At 43.5% G+C, this 24,199-nt stretch overlaps 2 protein-coding genes and 1 long non-coding RNA gene across 8 annotated transcripts in view; 1 reads left to right on the plus strand and 2 right to left on the minus strand.

Annotated features, from left to right (window-relative positions):
* Positions 1-3,093: 3,093 nt before the first annotated feature.
* Positions 3,094-10,070, minus strand: LOC144515978 (uncharacterized). Of its 3 annotated transcripts, none has more exons than XM_078247211.1 (4): positions 9,960-10,070; positions 6,989-7,293; positions 6,471-6,639; positions 3,094-4,024 (listed from the first exon to the last, which is right to left on the minus strand). In XM_078247211.1, the coding sequence occupies exons 2-4, from the start codon at positions 7,192-7,194 to the stop codon at positions 3,323-3,325; spliced, it is 1,077 nt and encodes a 358-aa protein (XP_078103337.1). In that variant the 5' UTR covers positions 7,195-7,293; positions 9,960-10,070; the 3' UTR covers positions 3,094-3,322. The 3 variants fall into 3 exon arrangements, with proteins under 3 accessions (XP_078103337.1, XP_078103338.1, XP_078103340.1); XM_078247212.1 differs by having other exon boundaries at positions 9,936-10,069; XM_078247214.1 differs by having other exon boundaries at positions 6,989-7,307; positions 9,960-10,067.
* Positions 10,071-17,521: 7,451 nt separating this feature from the next.
* The window catches only part of il1rap (interleukin 1 receptor accessory protein), a 50,986-nt gene continuing 44,308 nt past the window's right edge, over positions 17,522-24,199 (minus strand). For 3 of the 4 annotated variants that reach the window (XM_078247202.1, XM_078247203.1, XM_078247205.1), the window contains one exon: positions 17,522-18,345. In XM_078247202.1, coding sequence (XP_078103328.1) covers positions 17,537-18,345 — 809 coding nt within the window. In that variant the 3' untranslated portion in view covers positions 17,522-17,536. Of the gene's footprint in view, positions 18,346-20,219; positions 24,109-24,199 lie in introns of those variants that run through there. The other variant, XM_078247206.1, reaches the window with a different exon arrangement.
* LOC144515980 (uncharacterized) lies at positions 18,138-20,674 on the plus strand. The gene is made up of 2 exons (XR_013501784.1): positions 18,138-18,226; positions 18,829-20,674. It is a non-coding gene; the product is annotated as an uncharacterized LOC144515980 (long non-coding RNA).

Consider the following 24,199-nt stretch of genomic DNA (forward strand, 5'->3'; position numbering starts at 1 on the left):
TTGTTGTCCCCAGAGTCAGAACTAAACAGGGGGAAGCAGCATTTAGTTTTTATGCTCCACATATCTGGAACAAACTCCCAGAAAACTGCAGGTCTGCTGCAACTCTCAGTTCTTTTAAATCAAGGCTGAAGACCTTCTTTTTGATGTTGCCTTTCTTTAAATAAGCATTGTTGACACTGTATAACAATCTATATAAACACATAAAGAAAAATTCCTAAAACAAATAATAGAATTGAATTTATGATTATTCAAAAAGCTTTGGCTTTCCAAAAACTGGATCACTGAGTCCAGGAAAGTTATTTTATCTGCTTTTATATATTTAACTGTTTTAACTGCTCTTCAATGTTTAATTTCTTATACTGCACTATAACTTTTTTTTTTCTTTTCTCGTATTTTATCTATTTTGAATTTTTTAATCTGTTTTCATGTAAAGCACTTTGAAATGCCCTGTTGCTGAAATGTGCTCTACAAATAAAGTTGCCTTGCCTTGCCTAACACCCCTAACACTAACACCCCTAACCCTAACACCCCTAACACTAACACCCCTAACCCTAACACCCCTAACCCTAACACCCCTAACCCTAACAACCCTAACTCTAACACCCCTAACTCTAACACCCCTAACTCTAACACCCCTAACACTAACACCCCTAACACTAACACCCCTAACCCTGAACATCCCTAACACTAACACCCCTAACCCTAACACCCCTAACACTAACACCCCTAACCCTGAACACCCCTAACACTAACACCCCTAACACTAACACCCCTAACTAAACTAAACTCTTCGACACACAAACACATTTTTACAGTTTGATTAAACTAACAGATCAGTAATCAGCTGAAAAGTGTCACAACACTGGACGGAGTTAAGTACCAGAGAGAGACTTGACCTTTAATGTCCCTTATAAAGACACCTGAGCACCAGTTTAATAGGACACACTCACACACACAGCTGTTGAAAGACTCATTCACGCCTTCATCTCCTCCCGACTGGACTACTGCAACTTACTTCTACTCGGCATCAGCTCCACCAACATCAACCGACTCCAACTGGTCCAGAACTCAGCCGCCCGACTCATCACCCGCTCCAAATCCTGGCACCACATCACTCCAGTCCTAAAACTCCACTGGCTTCCTATCTCCCACCGGATCACCTACAAAATCCTGGTCCTCACCTACAAAGCCCTCCATCATCTGGCCCCCTCATACCTCACTGACCTCCTCTCCCCGTACCAACCCTCACGGTCCCTCAGATCCACCTCAGCTGGTCTCCTCTGCATCCAAAAGTCCAACCTCCGCAGTTTTGGGGACAGAGCCTTCTCCAGGGCAGCTCCCAGGCTCTGGGACTCCCTCCCCCAAGAGATCCACACCTCCGAGTCCCTCACCATCTTCCAGTCTCGCCTCAAGACCCATCTCTTCATCACTGCCTATCCCTAGCCCCACGCCCCTCCCCTTTTCATCTGTGCCTGAATCTTGTTTTGTTTTGTTTGTTTGTCTCTATTATCTATACCCTGTAAAGCGACTTTGAGTTTGTGAAAAGCGCTATATAAACTCAATTTATTATTATTAGGCTAGTTGTGTAAAACATCACTATTAGCAGAGTAGCATGCTGTAGGCTAGTTGTGTAAAACATGGATGTTAGCAGAGTAGCATGCTGTAGGCTAGTTGTGTAAAACATGGATGTTAGCAGAGTAGCATGCTGTAGGCTAGTTGTGTAAAACATCACTATTAGCAGAGTAGCATGCTGTAGGCTAGTTGTGTAAAACATGGCCGTTAGCAGAGTAGCATGCTGTAGGCTAGTTGTGTAAAACATGGCTGTTAGCAGAGTAGCATGCTGTAGGCTAGTTGTGTAAAACATGGCTGTTAGCAGAGTAGCATGCTGTAGGCTAGTTGTGTAAAACATGGCTATTAGCAGAGTAGCATGCTGTAGGCTAGTTGTGTAAAACATGGATGTTAGCAGAGTAGCATGCTGTAGGCTAGTTGTGTAAAACATGGCTATTAGCAGAGTAGCATGCTGTAGGCTAGTTGTGTAAAACATGGCTGTTAGCAGAGTAGCATGCTGTAGGCTAGTTGTGTAAAACATCACTATTAGCAGAGTAGCATGCTGTAGGCTAGTTGTGTAAAACATGGACGTTAGCAGAGTAGCATGCTGTAGGCTAGTTGTGTAAAACATGGCCATTAGCAGAGTAGCATGCTGTAGGCTAGTTGTGTAAAACATGGCTGTTAGCAGAGTAGCATGCTGTAGGCTAGTTGTGTAAAACATGGCTGTTAGCAGAGTAGCATGCTGTAGGCTAGTTGTGTAAAACATGGCTGTTAGCAGAGTAGCATGCTGTAGGCTAGTTGTGTAAAACATGGCTGTTAGCAGAGTAGCATGCTGTAGGCTAGTTGTGTAAAACATGGCTGTTAGCAGAGTAGCATGCTGTAGGCTAGTTGTGTAAAACAGCGCGGTGGACGTGAGCAGCAGACGTTAGTTAGCTACCTGGTGTCAGGTTCTCTCCGTGGAATAGATGAGTAGCCTGGATGTTTTCTACTGAGGTGATGTAGCAGCATGTTTGCAGCTTAAAATGATCCCAAACTTTGTCGTTTTCTCTCGCCTGTCTCTTCTCTTAGACCCCTCGCTGTTTTCGTCTTCCTTCATTTGTAATCTGGGCCGTCAGTCGCGGGCATAGACAGCATATAAACGGTCTCGTGTCCACAGAAGCGTCAACATGTTGTGTGCGCTAGTAATTAAATGTGTGTGTGTGTGTGTGTGTGTGTATGTGTGTGTATGTGTATGTGTGTGTGTGTGTGTATGTATGTGTATGTGTGTGTGTGTGTGTGTGTGTATGTGTATGTGTGTGTATGTGTATGTGTGTATGTGTATGTGTGTGTGTGTGTGTGTGTGTGTGTGTGTGTGTGTGTGTGTGTGTGTATGTGTATGTGTGTGTGTGTGTGTGTGTGTGTGTGTGTGTGTGTGTGTGTGTGTGTGTGTGTGTGTGTGTGTGTGTGTCCCTAGGGATTGTACAGTTCCAATCTCAGCACCGTTGCAGACTTGGAGGAGTTCCGTTTTGACACAACACACACACACAACTTGTTTAAAAACATGCATACATTTATATTATTAATAAATAACAATAAATTGTTGTTGTACCAGCAATATCTCCAAGTTTTGTTTTTCACTGTAGAAATCTCAAATGTCATAATGATTTGCCAATGCAAGAGAGTACCGGCACCTTTGTTTCCACTTCAAGCACTGGAGAGAAGATCAGAAAATAACAACACAGCTATCAGGGCATGAGGAGGAGGCAGGAGGAAACAGCTTGGCTCTGAAACATGTTCACAACGAGGTAGTGTGAGTGAGCTGGTGTCTTTTAAGGTGAGCACTCTGAGAAAACATTTCCCCACATTGTTCACACCAGTACGGCTTCTCTCCAGTGTGAACGCGCTGGTGTTTTTTAAGGTCACTACTATCAGTAAAAGTTTTACCACATTGTTCACACCAGTACGGCTTCTCTCCGGTGTGAATGTGTTGATGTCTTTTAAGGGCACCACTCACAGAAAAAGTTCCCCCACATTGTTTACACCAGTACGGCTTCTCTCTAGTGTGAACACGCTGGTGAGATTTAAGGCTACCGCTCTGAGAAAAGGTTTTACCACACAGATAACAGCTGTAAGGCTTCTCTCCAGTGTGAATGCGTTGATGTCTTTCTAGGCTACCACTGCTAGAAAAGGTTTTCCCACATTGATCACAGCAGTACGGCTTCTCTCCAGTGTGAACACGTCGGTGGATTTCTAGGCTACCACTGTTAGAAAAGGTTTTCCCACATTGATCACAGCAGTACGGCTTCTCTCCAGTGTGAACGCGTTGATGTATTATTAGGTTACTCTGTTGTGTGAAAGCTGCTCCACATTGATCACAGCTGTGTAGATTGTCTCCAGTGTGAACTCTCTGATGAATCTTTAAATATCCAGATGTTGTGAAGGATTTGTCACAGTGTTGACAGTGGTGACGTTTGGGTCCCTCGCCTCCTCTCTGTTTCTATAGCAACAGACAAACAGAGAGAGAGAGAGAGTTAGTGAACAACCTTCTTAAACCCTGGACTTGCTGTCACTCACAATTTTAACTCTTCATACAATAATTTATGATAAAATGAAGGTAAATATGTGTCGGTTGCAGACATGTTATTATTGAAGCAAATGTACTTTTCAAAACTTTTATAAGAAATATATATTCTATATATATATAGAATATTCAGAAATATTCTACATTTTTCGGGCAAGTTTCCCCATTCAAATGATTGGTAATTTAAAAACTAAAACATTTGGTCACTCTCTTCAGTTTTACTTTCAGTTAGAAATTCCATGGTAACTTTAAAGGAGGAGAGACTAGGTCGAGTCAGGAGGAAGAGAGACTAGGTCGAGTCAGGAGGATGAGGAGAGACTAGGTCGAGTCAGGAGGAGGAGGAGAGACTAGGTCGAGTCAGGAGGAGGAGAGACTAGGTCGAGTCAGGAGGAGGAGAGACTAGGTCGAGTCAGGCTGAGGAGAGACTAGGTCGAGTCAGGAGGAAGAGAGACTAGGTCGAGTCAGGAGGAAGAGAGACTAGGTCGAGTCAGGAGGAAGAGAGACTAGGTCGAGTCAGGAGGAGGAGAGACTAGGTCGAGTCAGGCTGAGGAGAGACTAGGTCGAGTCAGGCGGAGGAGGAGAGACTAGGTCGAGTCAGGATGAAGAGGAGGAGAGACTAGGTCGAGCCAGGCTGAAGTAATTCAGATAGATGTGTGTTCATGGCTTTCCTTACCAGACCGCGAGGTCGATAACAGATTTACTGATGCTAAAATGGAGAATAATCATTGTTCATACTTTATACAGAGTGAGCAGCAGCTTCTTGTGGAAGTCTGATACCGTGAAACACATTATTTATAAAAAGGAAACACGGCAGCTGTAATGAAACAGCGAGAGAAAGCGTGACAGACGACCACGGACCGACTGAATGTGTAAGCAGCCTAAAAATATACATTAACTGACCACTGGTCAGAACTGAAACCATCATAATCATACCATTCAAGGATTAGGCTACTAATCATTTGCACACATTAACAGTTGTAGCTAGGGCTGCACAATATATGGTAAATGTTGTGTTAACTTGAAACGGGTAAACGTTGTGGTGCATTCAAAGTTATTGTAAAATACCCTTTTCTCATCTGTTTTTGTCATTTAACAGCAAGTTACTGGTGAAATAAGTTATTATTGTTATGTTACTATTAGGGCTGTCAGCATTAACGCGTCAATCGCGATGCGATGATATTTTGACCCTTTGCCGCACTTTTACTTATCATCAAGCTGCCATACTTCCTCGTAACACATCCTGCTGCTGCTGCAGACAGCAGCAACACAATTCTGAATAGTGTTTTTTTTATTTTCCAAAACTCCCGGACGGCTCGTAGACAAGTCGAAAGCCATATGCACGTTGTGTAAAGCTGAATTAAAATATCACCGAAGCACGTCAAGCTTGAGCTACCAGCTACGAGCTAAGCATAGTAGTACAGTTAACGTGATGCTAGATGCTCGGGGGGCGGGGGAGAAATGAATGTTCGGAAATAAGAGGTTGCTGTGGCCCGCCGTACAGGTTAGTTTGACCAGCGGGCAGCAGCGGTGGGCGGAGCGGGCGATCACGGGGGGGGGGCATCCTCAGTGGTGAAATGCGAACGGGGGCTGGACTATAACCTAGCTAGGTGGAAAGCTAACGCTAGCCGGCCACCTGTTCCATCAATCCTGCTTGCAAGTGTCCGCTCATTAGACAAAAACTGGACTACATCCAACTTCAACGAAACTCCCAACGCCCCAACAGAGACTGCGGTGTTCTTGTTGTTGTGGAAACAACAGTGTAGCGGACCGTCCAGCCTGTTTCTCTGTCGCCGGGTAAGAGTGGAGATGGGCTGTGTTAACACGGACTTATGCAGAAATGAGCTGCTCATTAACCGGTGACCACTGGACGTCAGTGAGGAATCAACATTATTTAGGAGTTACTAAACACCAGATTGACTCTGGTAAGGATAGGGATCTTTAGTTTTTAGTTCGGGACTTGGAGGAATTGTGCAATAATGACAGATTCACACATTGTTCTTTTGTTTACAGTAAATACATAATAAACAAATACAAATACAAAAAAGTCAAGCTCATAAAGTCACTTTCTTTGCATTCATTTGATTCCCAATCAAGATCCTCTGGTAACAATGGCTTCCCATTGTTAATATGTACTTAAAAACTGTTCTGAAATGCAAAATAATAGAATTGTAATCATGTGATAAAACATGCGATTAAAAAAATGAATCGTTTGACAGCCCTAGTTATTATTGTTGTTATTATTATTACATTTTTAATAAATCATTTAAATTCCTCCTGTTTTTGCGCTGTATTAATATTCATTAATATTCAGATTAGATTTCTGGGACTCTTCAGTCTGGAGTAACCTCTTTCCTCGGCTCACCTTCTCCTTCTTCCTCTTCCTCCCTCGCTCCTCTGAGTCTCCCGAGGCCTCACTGACAACTTTCCTCTTGCCCTCCTCCTTCTTCTCCTCCTTCTCCTTGTGTTTCTGCATGTACTCGGTGATAAGGTCGAGGTCCAGGTTGTCTTGTGGCTCCCATGTGTTATCCTCACTGGAAAGGTGAGTGAAGACAGAAGAAAATCTCCTCAGGCTTTGTTTTTAGGCAATACATTCTCACTCTCATTGCTAATTGGTATTATTCCTTTTTTCTATTGTCATTTTGTAAGATTATTTGATGGTCTGCAACTTAGAGTCAAAATACCAAACCTTCAACTTTGAGGACATGATACAATGCTGGAATTTATGCTGTAGATTGTCTGCAATTCTTAAATGAACAAGATACTATATATATATATATATATATATATATATATATATATATATATATATATATATATATATATATATATATATATATATATAGAAAACACCAAGTATTAATATTATAGAGTCATACTTACTCTGAGAAACCCTTCCATTTCAGCAGAAACTCTACTCTTCCCTTCACCACTCTGCTGTCCAAAACCTTCTCCACCACATACTCCTCCTCCTCCTCCTTCACTGCTGCTGCTGCAGGAGGTGCTGCAGGTTGCTCCTCCTCCTCCTCCTTCACTGCTGCTGCAGCTGCAGGTGGTGCTGCAGGCTGCTCCTCCTCTTCCTCCTTCATTGCTGCTGCTGCTGCAGGAGGTGCTGCAGGCTGCTCCTCCTCCTCGGCCTTCTTGCCCTTCTTTCCTGCTCCGGTCGCCAGCTTGACGTATGAGCCAGGCTGAGGAGGAGAGACTAGGTCGAGTCAGGATGAGGAGGAGAGACTAGGTCGAGTCAGGATGAAGAGGAGAGACTAGGTCGAGTAAGGAGGAGGAGGAGAGACTAGGTCGAGTCAGGATGAAGAGGAGAGACTAGGTCGAGTCAGGATGAAGAGGAGAGACTAGGTCGAGCCAGGAGGAGGAGGAGAGACTAGGTCGAGCCAGGAGGAGGAGGAGAGACTAGGTCGAGCCAGGAGGAGGAGGAGAGACTAGGTCGAGTCAGGATGAAGAGGAGAGACTAGGTCGAGTCAGGATGAAGAGGAGAGACTAGGTCGAGTAAGGAGGAGGAGGAGAGACTAGGTCGAGTAAGGAGGAGGAGGAGAGACTAGGTCGAGTCAGGAGGAGGAGGAGAGACTAGGTCGAGTCAGGAGGAGGAGGAGAGACTAGGTTGAGTCAGGAGGAGGAGGAGGAGAGACTAGGTCGAGTAAGGAGGAGGAGGAGAGACTAGGTTGAGTCAGGAGGAGGAGGAGGAGAGACTAGGTCGAGTCAGGAGGAAGGAGGAGAGACTAGGTCGAGTAAGGAGGAGGAGGAGAGACTAGGTCGAGTCAGGATGAAGAGGAGAGACTAGGTCGAGCCAGGTTGAGGCTGACTAGGTGCAGACCTGCCACCTTTTTATGAGTACAACCCCCCTGGATTACAATAAACTAGTATCACTGTGTAGAGGAATGGAGTGGATGAATGGCTGTAGGTGTAGTGAAACTACACAAATGTTTTCTTATATCCTGTGCAATATTTTGTGCCCATATATTTTTGTTAGTCTAGCCAATAGGAGGCGGAGTGAGCTAATAAATAGGTCTAAGTACTGCTGCGTTAAAGATGAGAGTCAGACCAGGTTAACACAGAGCCTTCTTCTGATTACTGAAGTAGTCGAAGTAATGATTTCCTCATAAGCAACTACTAAAACAGCACAAGATTGAAGCCTGGCAGAGACATGATTATGGTCTCATAAATAACAAGGGTCTGATATTTTCAGATAGGTTTTTAAAAGGTTGACATGGGTGACACTGCATTATGTCAGTCGCCATCACATTGGCCTAGCAAACAGCCCTACTGTCTGCTATGGATCATTAACTGAGCTCGTAACAGCTGGACTCCCAGTTATGATGTCAAGGTCATTATTTATGTTCATAAATTCAATTAGGCTAAAAAAATAGCCTGTTACCTTTATCTTACGTTAATCAGCATCTGGCCTGTCTAAAACCTTCTAGTTTTCTAGCCATTCCACCACTTTTCTAACTGCCCCCAACTAATGGGAAGGATGGCGGGTGTGACAGGCTAGCCTACTGACACTACGAACGTGTTTTTCTTATCATCCTTTTAGTTTTAATATCATTATGTCTGCAGCCTGGAGACCTCCTGTCTCATGCTCCTCCCGTCTCATGCCTGGGCATGTCCAACGGTAAACTCAGATGTTCAGGATAGCTTAAGAAATCGTGAATTATTTTCTAAATGAAGTCACGGTTAAGATAGCGAGCGTACGAGGCATGAGACAGGAGGTCTCCAGGCTGCAGCCATACCCGACTCAGTATTTGAGAGTGGGACTGTGTTCGTTACCGGTTGTCCCTTCGTGAATGATATCGATGTCTGTCTTGCACACGGTGCAGAACGCGTGATGAGGTAGCCTGGACATGTGGAGGCAAGGCCATCTCTCCCGATAGCCGTCAACAAATCGCTGTGGTTTCCGAACCCTTTTTTTGAGGCGGTTCAGCCATGACATGCAAGCCCACAGTTATCCGGCCAGCCTGGCCTGCTTGAGGCACTGAACTGAATTAAACACGCGAAGCATTTGGCTAGGAGGGGCAGGTGGGCGGAGGGTTAAAATACAGAGCTCTGATTGGGCGAAAGCTTTTCACTCCACTTACACGCTGTGGCTCAGCGGCAGAATCAACGTCATAGATGTAGATTGCATAGAAACTGAAACCGGCGAAATGAAAAATGCAACAAAATGCGTACCTAGAGAGCAGCGAACCGTACAAGCGTACTTAAAGGGCGATAGAACGCCAAACCGATGTTACCTTGTCATAGGTAAAAAAAAACAACATTTGTCTATTCTAGCGAGTCAGCTTCCAGTAATATTACAGTTACCTCCAAACAGTGGCCTAGGTTTTAACAGACACTCTGCTCCAACTCCTCTTTAACACAACTAAAGACATGTAATGATACAGCCAACACTGTCAGCTGCTCACATTGTTCACCTTCCTCTAAAATATTACAAACACTAAAGCAGAACCAGAGAAGCCAACACGGTAGAAATGTAGTGGAGCTTCATTAGTTCTGAGAGTTTCCCTCTGATATTCTGTCCAATCAACAAGCGACTGGTTCCACCACGTGACGTGTGTTTACAGTGTTTGCTGCGTTTGATAACGTGCAGCGTGACGCAAACCGAACCAAATGAAAACTGCAACAACGTTACAACTTCAGCCCCGAATGTCACCGAGCCCACCGAACTACAGAGGAGCAACTAACGGAGCAGACTGTCGCTCAGCAACGGACGTTCTGTTTACCTGTATCGTAACAACAGCAGAATGGGAAGCTAACGCATGCGCAGCTCTGGCTTCTATTCGCTTTGATAGCCGTGTAAAAGAACAGTTATTACAGTGTTTACCTGAGTGTGTGTGTGCGGGTTTACCTGGAGCTCTGTCTTCTTAAAACCGTTCTTATACTGTCTATGTTTAAAACTCACTGATAAACAACACAACTATCCCGCCGCCAGCTCGAGAGCACAGTGAAGCAAAGAGACTTCCGGTTTCCTCCAAGTCAGGGATTTTCAGATTAAAAGTTTAAAATGAAAGAACGCGTCCACCTGGAGGTCAGGAGGGGAACTACAGATACACACTCAGTTAATGAATCAGGTAGTGGTGGACTGGAACTGAGTACATTTACTCAAGTACTGGACTTAACTCGAGGTACTTGTACTTTACTTGAGTATTAAATAATGTACAGCACTTAAATAATTAAAACAATTTGTAAGTATGAAGAGAAATAACTAAATATAATGTAAGTATTTAAATGTATGTTTCCACCAGACTCCATTTAAATAAAATAGCAATTTCATGATTATTAAACACACTTCATTTATAGTCGATAGAAAAAGAAAAAATATATATCAAAAAGCCGTCTTGGTTCATCTTTCCACTGTTCAAATCACCACTCTGGTTTGGTTTAAATAAACTCTTAATTCACCCATTTCCATGCGGAAATATGCTGTCTCTATACACGCTAAAAGTCCTGATTATTTACATGGAGTCTGGTGGAGATATGCTGGCTCTATACACGCTAAAAGTCCTGATTATTTACATGGAGTCTGGTGGAGATATGCTGGCTCTATACACGCTAAAAGTACTGATTATTTACATGGAGTCTGGTGGAGATATGCTGGCTCTATACACGCTAAAAGTCCTGATTATTTACATGGAGTCTGGTGGAGATGTGCTGGCTCTATACACGCTAAAAGTACTGATTATTTACATGGAGTCTGGTGGGTTTGGTGACGGTGATTTTGGGGCTGTTTCATGTTAAACTAAAAGGATCTTCCTCTTTAACTAAAAGGTCTATCTCTGTAGGGATCCTTTCATAATGTTGTCAGACACTTAGAATAATAATCTGAGTCTGTCAGCAGCAACAACAGAACTTTTAGTGGATGGAAACTTTACCTTTTAATTAGAAGTTTAAACACAGACACAACAGGAAGAATAAATCCATCAAATCAAGTCACAAATAATCAGCATGTGACCTTGTTTTATTTCATTCATTTTGCATTTAGTTGTTCCACATTCCCAGACATTTAAAACAATTCAGTCATTGAGGTTATTCTACGAGTCAGATGAATAAATCAGCTGTTTACTATCTGACCTGGTCTGTTTCCTGCTGCTCCATCATTCTTTAGTGTCTGCTGGAAACAGTTAGCTTTCTATTTTCTGACTTTGTATGACATCATCAGTGTCTCTGCTTTCAGTCTGAACAAACCTCAACAGATTTAAAACCACATTCAGTCACAGAAAATACAAACAGGGAATATAAAATGTCAGAAGAAGATTATTAAATGAGCAGCGTGTTGTTGGTGACAAAACCACTGATTATATATATGTACATTGAAGCGATACTGTTGTTAAAGACCCGCTGATCACTGTCCGATACTCTGAATGAATACCGGCATTGCATTGTGGGATATTGGCTTTGAAGATGCAGACGAGCCAGGAGTTGAGTGTCCTTTCTCAGGGAATGGCTCCAACCAACCTGATTCCTGTGGCACCTCACCAGCTTCCAGCACCAAAGGAACGACTGCAGCTCCTTCCATCAGCATCAGGCCCACAGCATCAATTTGACCTCCTTCCAAATCTGGAAGGGCAGGCTCCTGTTCTGCGGCCAGGCCGACGGCCAGCTGCCGCCACCAGGGAGCGCCCCATCGCACCTGCCCCCACCGCACCAGACATTGCACAGCCCATGCCCATTTTATTGTTATTATCATTATATTAACAGAAACAGAAATAAACATCACAAGTCATTGGGGGGCAAAGATATGATCTTAAAGCTAAATCAATGCTCTTAATAATACACAAAAATAAGTATTAATCAATACAGTGACATGAAATGACTATGGCACACTTTATTATTATAGATACATATAAACATTAGTCATTGGGGAGCATATATCTTGAAGCTAAATCAATGCTCTTAATAATACACAAAAATAATAAGTATTCATCAATTCAATGACATGACATTGCTATGGCAGACTTTATTATTATAGATAGATATATTAATATAAACATTACTAATCATTGGGGGGAATATATGTATATATTAGAGCTAAAGCAATGTTCTTAATTATACAAACAACAATGAATTTCTGATCACTAGGGGGCGTCATAGCTCAGGATTTGGGGACGCTTTACTTGTCCGGCAGATTGCAGGTTCGAATCCAGCTCACGGCGGGCGCCTCGATAAACATATAACTAGAAATCGTCCGTAACGCACAGGGATGTCACAGGCAAAAATATATCTGGTATTTCATTAATCTACATGTTCCCGTATTTTTTCCCTTGGGAGCTGGGGGGTGAGGGGGCGGAAAGATCAGCTCCCTTCTTTGCTAAGTGACGCGCTCCACCATTTCAGCTAATTCCCCTGTGAGATATATGGATCAAAAGTTTAAAAAAATAATAGTATAGTATGTCGAAAAAAGTCATAGTATAGTATGTCAAAAGAAGTAAAAAAGTCATAGAATAGTATGTCAAAAGAAGTAAAAAAGTCATAGAATAGTATGTCAAAAAGTCATAGTATAGTATGTCAAAAGAAGTAAAAACGTCATAGTATAGTATGTCAAAAAGTCATAGTATAGTATGTCAAAAGAAGTAAAAAAGTCATAGTATAGTATGTCAAAAGAAGTAAAAAAGTCATAGTATAGTATGTCAAAAGAAGTAAAAAAAGTCATAGTATAGTATGTCAAAAGAAGTAAAAAAGTCATAGTATAGTATGTCAAAAGAAGTAAAAAAGTCATAGTATAGTATGTCAAAAGAAGTAAAAAAAAGTCATAGAATAGTATGTCAAAAGAAGTAAAAAAAGTCATAGTATAGTATGTCAAAAGAAGTAAAAAAAAGTCATAGTATAGTATGTCAAAAGAAGTAAAAAAAAGTCATAGTATAGTATGTCAAAAGAAGTAAAAAAAGTCATAGTATAGTATGTCAAAAGAAGTAAAAAAGTCATAGTATAGTATGTCAAAAGAAGTAAAAAAGTCATAGTATTGTATGTCAAAAGAAGTAAAAAAGTCATAGAATAGTATGTCAAAAGAAGTAAAAAAGTCATAGAATAGTATGTCAAAAAGTCATAGTATAGTATGTCAAAAGAAGTAAAAAAGTCATAGAATAGTATGTCAAAAGAAGTAAAAAAAGTCATAGTATAGTATGTCGAAAAAAGTCATAGAATAGTATGTCAAAAGAAGTAAAAAAAGTCATAGTATAGTATGTCAAAAGAAGTAAAAAAGTCATAGAATAGTATGTCATACAATCCTATAGTTATTTCACGTCATTGTATTAATTAATACTTCTTATTTCCGTGTGTATTATTAAGAACATTGCTTTAGCTTTAAGATATATGCCCCCAATTACTAGTAACGTTTATATTGATCTATTTATAATTTTAAAAAAAAGTGTGCCATGAAATTTCATGTCATTGTATTGATTAATACTTTTTTTTCTTCTGTGTTTATTATGAAGAACATTGCTTTGGCTTTAAGATCATCTGACTTGGGGGGCTTTCAACGACTGTGGGACAATATGGAGCTTTTTTTGATGACGCACAGGCTGAGTCTTAAATGTTGGTATGATCAGATTTAATGGATCTGAACACAGGATGTAAAATAAGCATGTATTGAAATGAACACACACACTCTTCAGGAAAACACAAGATATAAGAAATAAACAAGCATTGAAAATGTACACTCACACACACACACACTTCAGAAAAACTATATACATTCAGGGAACTATACACGCAAGCATACAATATACAATATATACAAGCAAAACATAGTTAAAAACTTATTTTACTGCTGTCTGTTCTGCCAACCACTCTTCAAGAGATTATGCCATTTGAGGCACGTGAGCAGAAGGTGGCACTGTCGTGACGACTATGCCCAAACTCCTTCGTTTTGGGCTGCCAGCAATGGCTACAGGTATTGTAGGTGACCCCTCTCGCATATTTCCTGCGTGTACCGGGACACAGGAGCAGCAGGTGCAGGAACAAGTGGAGCTGAGGCACCAGAAGCTGCCAGTATGCGCGGCGCAGTCTTGTCTGGGTTGAGGATGACAGTCGCTACCCTAGGCAACATCCCAGGAGCTGACATGGGCTGTGCAATGTCTGGTGCGGTGGGGGCAGTTGCGATGGGGCGCTCCCTGGTGGCGGCAGCTGGCCGTCGGCCTGCAAAAGCATCTCAAATTAATTTAAACACAGCTACAGCAGGTGCGGTATTACATTCAATTTATCGCACCGTTGTGACGAAAAGAGAGCTGAGCCAGAAGGCAAAGCTCTCAATCTACCGGTCAGTTTTTGTTCCTACCCTCACCTATGGTCATGAAGGCTGGGTCATGACGGAAAGAACAAGATCCAGGGTACAAGCGGCCGAAATGGGTTTCCTCAGGAGGGTAGCTGGCGTCTCCCTTAGAGATAGGGTGAGAAGCTCAGTTATCCGTGAGGAGCTCGGAGTAGAGCCGCTGCTCCTTCGCGTCGAAAGGAGCCAGTTGAGGTGGTTCGGGCATCTGGTAAGGACGCCCCCTGGGCGCCTCCCTAGGGAGGTGTTCCAGGCACGTCCAGCTGGGAGGAGGCCTCGGGGGAGACCCAGGACTAGGTGGAGGGATTATATCTCTAACCTGGCCTGGGAACGCCTCGGGATCCCCCAGTCGGAGCTGGTTAATGTGGCCCGGGAAAGGGAAGTTTGGGGTCCCCTGCTGGAGCTGCTACCCCCGCGACCCGACCCCGGATAAGCGGACGAAGATGGATGGATGGATGGATGGATGGACAGCTACATATGAAAACAAGTTTTAGAGTTCTACCTCATTCTACCAGTATGAAGTATATTAAAGTATCTACGCAGTGGGTTGTTTTTTTTTTTTATTCATTGAGAACATGAGAATGAGCAAACAGCCACATGTTCAGGCCTGTAGCCAGACTAGTGGAAGGAGGGGTCCTTTGTTTCAAAAAGTGGACCTTTTTGCAGTTTTTCCCCTCATTTTGTAATTATTAATTATGAGGTTTGAATACTTCATTTTTTCAAATGCACGCACACATGCCTAACACATTTAACTCTGAGTGCATACAGTTAGTCGCGTGGATTGTTGATACGTTAGACGTTAAGAGTCTCACATGTTGTTGCCAGGTAACATATTCACACGTGGTGATTTTTAAGGACATTTTGCTCATGTAGGCCTGACATTTGTAGACGTTCCCATGCAGGACTTTTAATTTACTTTATTTTTACTTAATATTTTAGTTTTGTCACTTTGTATTTCACTTTGATTTCGCTCAAGCCGAGACTGATGCTTTGTGATGATTAAAGGCCTGCACTTCATCGACCAGTTTGGGGAGACTGCTCAGTCCGACGTTTGTCCGTCGGCTCTGTGTGTCCGGGCCTTTAGCCGTACATCAGGTAGACAGCAGGGGTTAGAGACCCCCTCCCTCACTGCCAAAGGGCCATAGTTTAGGTCCGTTTTTTTGTTAACTTCTTTTTTTTTACGGCCAATTATTTGATTTCCCCTCAAATAAGAATGTAAACCAAACCGAAGCCCTAATATTTGTAACCCTTGTGTGGTCTTCCTGTCGACCATGCAACGTTTTGTCTTTCTGGGTCAAAATTTGAGTTGTTCTTTTTCAACATTTGTCACCTTTTTCCAGCATCTTTGTTGTTTTTTTGTCACTTTTTACGATGTTTTCGTCTATTTTTTCCGGGCGCTGTCTTCCGGATGTTTTTCACTGCGTTTCGGAAGCTTTTTCCGGATTTTTTTTGGCACTTTTTCCAACGTTCTTTTGTACTTTATTTTTCATATAATATAATATAAATGTAATAAAACACTCAGATTCAATGAAAGTAGCGGACTGATCATTTATTTGACTTGTGAAGAGCGTCGTACGGAAGCATCCACGTCAAAATTGAGAAACCTTTTTTGGCGCTTTATCCGACGTTTTTGTCCCTTTTTTTCTTTTTTTTGATGCTTTTAACACTTTTTCAAACGTTTTTCTCAACGCTTCTTTAAATTCATGGTCAATAAACCTGATTTATATGACATTTTAGCAAATTCTTTAGTTAAAAAAAGGAGAAATTATGAATTATTTTGACTATGAGTTAAGATCAGAGGATGTTGAGTGGATCACAGACCATCAAAATATAGTCAGGATACGGTTTTGAAACCATTTAAACATTCTTTTCAAATGCTATAAAAGTAAATAAAAGACCCAACATTTAACGGAAATAATCATGATTCTTTTTTAAATGTCGTATGGGTTCCATACAGCCATGTTATTTTTGGGCAATATATTTTCCATCTTACGCACACAAGATATTTGTTGTGCAACAAGATTCACAATACATATACATATAGAGCCTTCAGCTGGGCTGTGCAGACCCAACAAAATGTACGAAAAACTTCATTAATGCTGAAACGGTGGTGTGTAAATCATCGTTAGAAAAGCCTTTTTATTTCACGAGTTTACAGACACGTCGCTGCTGATTGAGAAACATCTCTGACACGCCCACCAAACCAGAGAAAACATACGACAAAGGTCGTTGTACACCGTTGCACTGTTCAGAGGAAACATGCCGTTCAACCCGGAACCTGCAGCAAAGTCAGAGCACGCCGGTTTTGAGACTGAACGTGCTCCAGCTCTGCTGAGAGTTTTGTTGTAGTCCGGATCAACAGAAGTACACCGCACTGGATGTCCCTCACCTTCCGACGCCCCCACGTCTGCCGGGTCCGGCTATAATCCGGCTGATACTGTGCAGTCTGACCCAACATTACGTCCGTTTGACCTTCTTTCCAATGCAACTTGAATGCAGTATCACTTGAAGTCAGTATCAAAAGTCTGTATTCAGGCTCAGCTGGGTTTTAGTGGCATGCTGTGTCTCAAATGGGATACTTGCATACATTTTGACAGGGTAGTGTTGTCTCACATTGAGCATGGTCACTATGCACTGACCTGAAAACCGATAAAAACATATACCAACTTATTTTCTCATTATCTGACTAGTGGTACTTATTGAAAAACACACGTTTATATTACATTTGTATAGTTTAGTTTGGTTCTTGCCATTTCAATCGCAACCGCTGCAACTTCAAGTATGAAAATACGTTGGTGGTCGCATAGCTCCCGCTCCGTAGCAAAGATGGTGACTGTTGAGAGCGAGTAGTGTCACGCGATCCACACATCCGGGTACTTGTAGTGCTGCATTTGGCCACACTACGCAGTCCGAGTCAGAGGCTCAGCTGGGTTTCAGTGTCCTCTCTCTCTCAGGTCCCGTCCATTCCTGCCTGTGAGGGGGAAGTTTTTCCTCGCCGTTGTTGCACCAAATGCATGCTCTTGGGGGCCGTTGTTGGGTCTATCCGTAAAATGTCCTGGGATAACTTCTGTTAGCGTTTGACACGATGAATTAAATAAAATTGATTTGGCTTGGTTCGGGCTATTTTCATTTTAACGAAAACTCAGAAGTCCTAGAGCCAATCATCTGCCGCTGCCGTCGCCATCGTCTGGCTGGCAGGTGGCGGGGGCGGAGTCAGGGGTGGAGACAGGGGCGGATACAGGGGCGGAGTCAGGGGCCGGGACCGAGGCCGGGTCTGAGGCCGGGCCAGGTGCGGGGGCGGGGCTAGGAGTTGAGTGAGGGTCATGTGTGGAGTTTGGTTCTGTTTTGGGGACAGGGTCCGACCCAATCTCCGTCCTGTCCTGGGACACCTGCTGCATCTGTGTCTCCACTGTTAGCCCCACCCCCCTGTCCTCGACCTGTCCTCCAGTAAACCCAGCGCACCCCGAGCAGCTGGTGCTGTGCTGCGACCACCGCTCCCTCTGCACCCTGCCCCTCCCTCTGGGCGGCGCCTGCCTGTTTCTGCGGCTCTGATTGGCTCTGTCTTTCTGCTCCTGCTTCTGGATCCGCTGCGCTCTGTGCAGCGCCAGAGCGGCCAGGTCCGAGTGAGACGACGTGCTGTCGATCATCCGCCGGCCCATGGCGAGCGGCCGGACGGGAAGCGCCAGCCTCAGCCTCAGCCAGAAGCGGGACCGCCGCGGCTCAGACCGACTCCCTCGCCATGTCACAGTGGTGGCGGCCGCCTGCCGGAGCTGAGCCACCTCCACGCAGGGAAGCTTACTGATGGAGCGGTAGACGACGCCCACGATGGAGGCCCGGTGGTCGTGCTGGAGGTACAGACCCAGGCGACACTCCAGGAGGCTGAAGCTCTTCTCTGTCAGGAAGTCTGGGCTCAGCACGAAGAGGAGGCGCCGGCTCCGCTGCATCGAGTGCACGATGGCGTCCGACAGGTCTGACAGAGGACAGACAGGAGAGTCAGGAAGTGCAGCCGATAAAGCACAAACAGCATCAAATATTATTTTAATATTATAACATTGTGTTTTCATGTGTGGAATCGGCTTTTTACTACTGATACTATACGTCCGTTTCCCATGATTCAGAGCAAGAGATATGACATTGAAGATGTCTCTCACCTGGCGGAAAGAACTGTGGAAGTATAGAAACTGTAAAGTTTCGCATTGCCAGACCCTCCTCCACAGCGCTGTGGAGGAGGGTCTGGCTAGTCCACATAGCATTCCTGGATGAGAGAAAAACATGCTCTGGTATTTAGGCATTTGTTTAAACCAATCACAATCGCTTTGGGCGGGGCTAAGCTCCGGACGGAGCCACGGTGCCTCTGCTAAATAGTCTCAGGAAGGAGCTTGTTTTGGTGGAACGTGTGGACGTTCAAAAGTAGTTTTAGTCGTGCAACAGAAAGCTCAGATTGGACAGATAGTCTAGCTAGCTGTCTGGATTTACCCTGCAGAGATCTGAGGAGCAGTTAACCATAGTCCTCACAAATCAGCCGGAGGTTAGAACGCCAACACAGAGAGAGAGGACGGGGACGGACATCCGGCGGCTCTTCCGGCCGCACCGGAGCAATCCCCTAAATGAATCGTCGTCGATATAGACTATGGAAATATCAATAAACCAGTCTCACCATTGTTGGCAACAAAAAGAAAACTGTCCTCCCCCTAAAAACAGCCACATAGGTTGTTTGTTCCAGCCTCATTCTGACCTGTATTTAGGTTTCTAGTGGCGATGCCCTCTAGTGGTCGTAGTAGTTCTGACAGGTACGGGCTATTGTTACGCTATAACAGCCCGTTTGCCCTGATTGGCTCAGCTGCCCCTCTGGAGAAAGAGCCTAAAGAAACTTTTTCTTTCTTCGTTTTATTTTGTATTTCCTGTTGTGGTTGCTTCAATACGATAAGCCCATCATTAGTAAAGTTACAACCAATTAAAATCGCCATATCATTAAATCTTGGGTTCATTTATTTTGCCCTCAGCGATGACCTCTGCCCCCAGTCACGTCCCGTGATGTTTATATTTTCACACACGGAGCACTGCATATGACAAAGAAGGGAAAGACCGTTTGCCTTCACGTGACTTTTTAAAAGTTATGGAGATAATGACAAATGCCCTGTGAATAGTTTTGAAAAAATCCACTTGAGCTTCGAATAACGTGCAGCTTCAGCTTGTAACGTTTGCATCACGTCGCGCAGCTTTGCCAAATATTAACGTATAATGCTAAATTATCAACCAAAGCTAATGACAGCCTATGTAGCAGCAACATGCTAACGTAGCAACGTAACGTCCATTACATTAGTGTGCGCTCTGTAGAGAAGAGAGAGACTAAGGAATGTGACGGTTTGGAGGACTGGTTGATCTTTTCCTAACCCGAGCTCAGCGGTTTCATGTTTAAAAGTGCGCCAATGGGTCCTGACCAAGCGTCGAGTGTGAATGTGTCGGTGCGGAGGAAGTCGTTGGGCTTTCAACAGGACACATCTGGGACAGACTCGTTCGTTGCAAACATGGCCAGTGATCCCCGGACTCTCTGTCAAACCACACTAACAGGTCACCTAACATCACATACTATCCTATGGTCAGGATGCTAAATAATAGCATGTAAATCCTAGCATCAAACATTAAGAACTGCTGCTTTATGTAGATGATAGACTGCACTGCGCTACATATTTATCATTAAAAATGAAAGAAAGAATCTGTGATTTCACGATTTCACTTCTTCCAACAATACTGTTTGTGCTTTATGATTCAAACTACATGCTTGGGTGTTTTTATGCAAAAAGGAAGACATGAAATGAAAAACACACAATGAATACATGATGGTAACATGTGATGAACAATTCATTTATTAAACAGAAAAAGATGAAATGCTTCAAAGTGCAGGATGCATTCTCCCATTGCAATACGCTTCTTTTCAAAAGTGTCAAACATGAACATCATAGTATTTTTATAAAGAAAACTATAACTTGATTTAATGTAGATATAAGACAGAAAATAATACAATATACAAAAACAGAAAGTGCAGAATAATCACATTTTAAAGTAATGATCAGGTAAGTTTTACTCTGTGAAAACATTTATCTCTGACTAATATTTGATACTGAAGAACATGGTCTGTCCTCGGTGCTTTTGTGTTTCCACCGTACATTTACTTCCACTAAACAAGTAAACTGCAGATGTATTCTCTGCTCTGACAGCCAACAGCTTTCTGCTCTGAAAAGTCAGAAAGTCCGGCCCAAACGAAGTAGGTGTGAAAGCCCCCTTAACCCTTATGTTGTCTTCCCAGGAAAAAATAAAAAGATTAACCCTTTATTCAGCCCTTTTTTTTTCCACTCCCACCGGATTCACCACTAACATCAACTTATCACTAGTTTTACACTTATTTTTGGAATTCATAATCAATAAACCTCATTTATATGAAATTATACCTAATTTTTGAGTTCAAAAAGCTGAAAGTATGAATTATTTTTGACAAATAGTTACGATTTAGTGGATAATCACAGACTGTCAAAGTTTAGTCAGGATGTTTAGAAACCATTTCATGTTTTTTCCAAATGTTATAAAAGATTTTAATATAACAACCAAAATTCCTGATCCCTAACTTTACTTGCAAAGAGCGTTGTATGGAACCATCTGTGTTATTTTGGGGCAATTTTCTTGAAAGAAACCCAAATTTCTGATCTAGAAACTTTGAAAACAGGGACAACATGATGGTTAATAAAGTTTTAACTTTATAGAACAAACGGAGCTACGTCACGTTCTGCGTCACGTGGGAACCTTCAGGAAGTGAAGTCACGTCTGATTTGAACCCAAATCACCATCTTTTTCTAACCCTAACAAAACTGGGGCTGTTTCACAACGTTAACCGTTACCTGCTCTGGTTTGAGGACGGAAACCGTTCCTGTTGGGCTGTAAACGGGTTCGGGCTTTTAAAAAGCTGTCAATCAAAATGTACTTGTCGGGCTCGGTCCGAATTCTGTCAGGCTCGGTCCTTTTCTGCGTACGCCTAGACAAACGGCGGCGGCACGAACGGTATTGTTTCCATACTTCCATACGTACGCTGCGTGTACCTGGAGGATAAAACGTATGTCCACTAGGGGGCAGATCAGAGCCGTATCGTCCCCGGCCGACACTGGAAGATATTCCTGGGCTGAGTGTGGAACAGCTGCTGACCTGCCGGTTAGATGATACGTTCATGTGCTGAGTTGCATCTTGCGGACGCGTAGTTATAATTTCTGAAGACGTGCACAACCTACGCTCCAAAGCAACGCAGGATACAGCGTGGCGGCCATCTTATGTATGCGAACGCGTAGTTAAAAGCAAGTATAACTGGGCCTTCAGAGCGGAGGAGCTAACAACAGATATCGTCGCACGGTTTGGAGAACAGATTGCTATGCTGATATACTTGTTTCTAAAATAGAGGCCCCAAAATATCCCCAAGAAGAAATCTAAAGAAAGTTAAGCAACCACCACAGCCGGCTGTATTAAATGCAGTTCCTCTAAATGGCCACTAGATGCTGCTTCAAGAGATGTCTGACTGTACTGACGTGAAAGAGGAAACCTCCAACTTCTCTCTAGAGATGCAATACAAAGGAAATGAAATGTACAAACATTCACGGTCCCCTGAGGATTAATACTTTCACTTTTTTCGGACACCAACAACACGAAAAATGATCGAGTTCTCTATCGTATCGAGACTCTCTCTCCACAGTTACATATTCCATATGTACAGGGGACTGACCCACTGGGGCAGTTGGCCTGGATATAATTTTAAGACACACCACTATGTGGTACGTGGCCCATGTTTGGGCATAAAGGCACAGGTATGGGTTCACTGATTGGAGCAGTATCTGAGCGGCCTTGCTCTGGAGAGATAGTCTCTTCACCCATATGAGAACAATATGAAACAAACATTGATAATCAATGGATAGTGTGCAGATGAAAAGTGATTTATGGTAATGATGCTGATAATGAAAGGATGAATGATACTGCTGATAAGCTGTTTAAGAGTTTATGAAAAAGATAAACGGAACGATATCGGAGTAGCACGGTACGTTTCTGTTTTACTGTCTCTGGAGCTGTTGAGTGTTTAAAATGAAGGTTTTGTAGACACAAAATAAAGGCAGTAGCATCTGTGTGATGTCACCCATTGGTTTGTGGACCGCGTTTTAATGCCTCGAGTCTGGCAACTTGGACGTTGCCATCTTGGTTTTGTGAAACCGGAAGAGATGATTTTTGACGACAGGATGGAGCCAGTGTTCATAAAGAGTCCATATAGCCAATAAATGGAGCATGCCCCCCGGACCCCTCCATCTAGGTTTTGGGCTGAGCCCTGAATGTTTACATCTGGCTCCGCCCCTGCCGTTACGCTGCGGAGTTGAACACTTTCTGCGTGTCTTTGACTAAATGACCTACCTACCCTACGTATACCTATATGTATCTCACAAATAGAGAAAGTTGGTTGTAAAGGATGATTCTTTTCCTTGGCAACTATCATGTTTTTCCCAAACGATGTACAGATTTTTAGGCATACTGTTATCGAACGGCATGTCGAATAGTGCGTATAAACGGACCCCCCAACCAATTCCCCCTAGAGCCCGACCGATATGTTGGCGGGCCGATATTATCTGCAGATATTAGGCATTTTCCAAACTATCGGTATCGGGATTTATAACGGCCGATAAATGGATATGTAAAACGGACTAAACCCCCTTCAACCATGTTATGAGCGTTGGATAGTCTGTCCACCAGAGGGCGCTCTACAACGTCCCTGTTGGCAACGCTCATGTTTAACCCTTTAAGTTTCATATCTTAAGTTTGTATTTTTATACATTTTATTTATCAGAACTTTAATATATTTTGATGTTCTGTGACAATAAAAAGTGTATTTTTAAACGTTATTTTAGTGAGGACATAACTAATGTTAGGGGAATCTGTTACGCGTTTCTGGATATTTTTGAAAAATATATATCGGCCGATATATATGAATATCGGATTTTTAAATCACCAAATATTTGTATCGATATCGGCCTTAAAAGCCTTCATCGGTCGGGCTCTAATTCCTACCCTCCCTAAGTTATGTAACTTACAAACAGAAACATGTCGGCCCCATAGGATGATTCTTTTCATCATGTTTTCCCAAAAGACGTACAGATTTTGAGGCATTCTGTCATCAAACTGCATGGAAAACAGCGCGTATAGACGGACGCCCCTCTATGTTTGGGCTGAGCCCCGAATGTTTACAACGTCGGTCTCTCCCCCCCCCAACGTTACACTGCAGAGTTGAACACTTTCTGCGTGTCTTTGACCGTGTTGCTGATGAGGCCAGTTTGGGAGTTTGTGCTGTTCTGACTGTACAGCCTCATCAGAGCCACGTCTTTCCCCGCCCCCTCCCCGCCGCTAACCCTCCTCACGGGTAACTCCACCCGCAGACGCTTCCAGAAGCGGGACGTCAGCTCCCGGGACTTGTCCCCCTGCCAGCGAACCAGAGCCAGGGCCACGCGGGCCCGCCTCAGCTCCCGCACCAAGCCCTGCCTCCGCACCGGCTTGTACTGGACCAGGATCACCCGCAGGTGCCCGCCCCGCGCCATGCCGTCGATGCCGGCCTTCAGCTCCAGCAAGGCCTGGGAGCCCTGCGAGGCGTAGCCGGGGCTAACGACCACCAGGAGGCGCCGGCTACGGGCCACGAAACTCAGAGTCTCATCTGTGATGGCTGCGGGGAGAGAGGAGCATTAATGGAGGGAGGAAATGGAAATGTGTAACACGCTAACAAAGTTTTTAAAGAAATTACTAAAAAAATGAGA

This window comes from Sander vitreus, chromosome 3 (genome assembly GCF_031162955.1).
Source record: "Sander vitreus isolate 19-12246 chromosome 3, sanVit1, whole genome shotgun sequence".
In the NCBI taxonomy this organism is placed as follows: Eukaryota; Metazoa; Chordata; class Actinopteri; order Perciformes; family Percidae; genus Sander; species Sander vitreus.

What these genes read in the sequence shown, in the direction of transcription:
- LOC144515978 (XM_078247211.1), bottom strand. Translation starts at nt 7,194, where the DNA reads ATGAAGGAGGAAGAGGAGGAGCAGCCTGCAGCACCACCTGCAGCTGCA. An exon ending in AAATGGAAGGGTTTCTCAGA is followed by an intron (nt 6,640 to 6,988) that starts GTAAGTATGACT and finishes TCACCTTTCCAG; the next exon opens with TGAGGATAACACATGGGAGC. An exon ending in GGAAGAGGAAGAAGGAGAAG is followed by an intron (nt 4,025 to 6,470) that starts GTGAGCCGAGGA and finishes CTGTTGCTATAG; the next exon opens with AAACAGAGAGGAGGCGAGGG.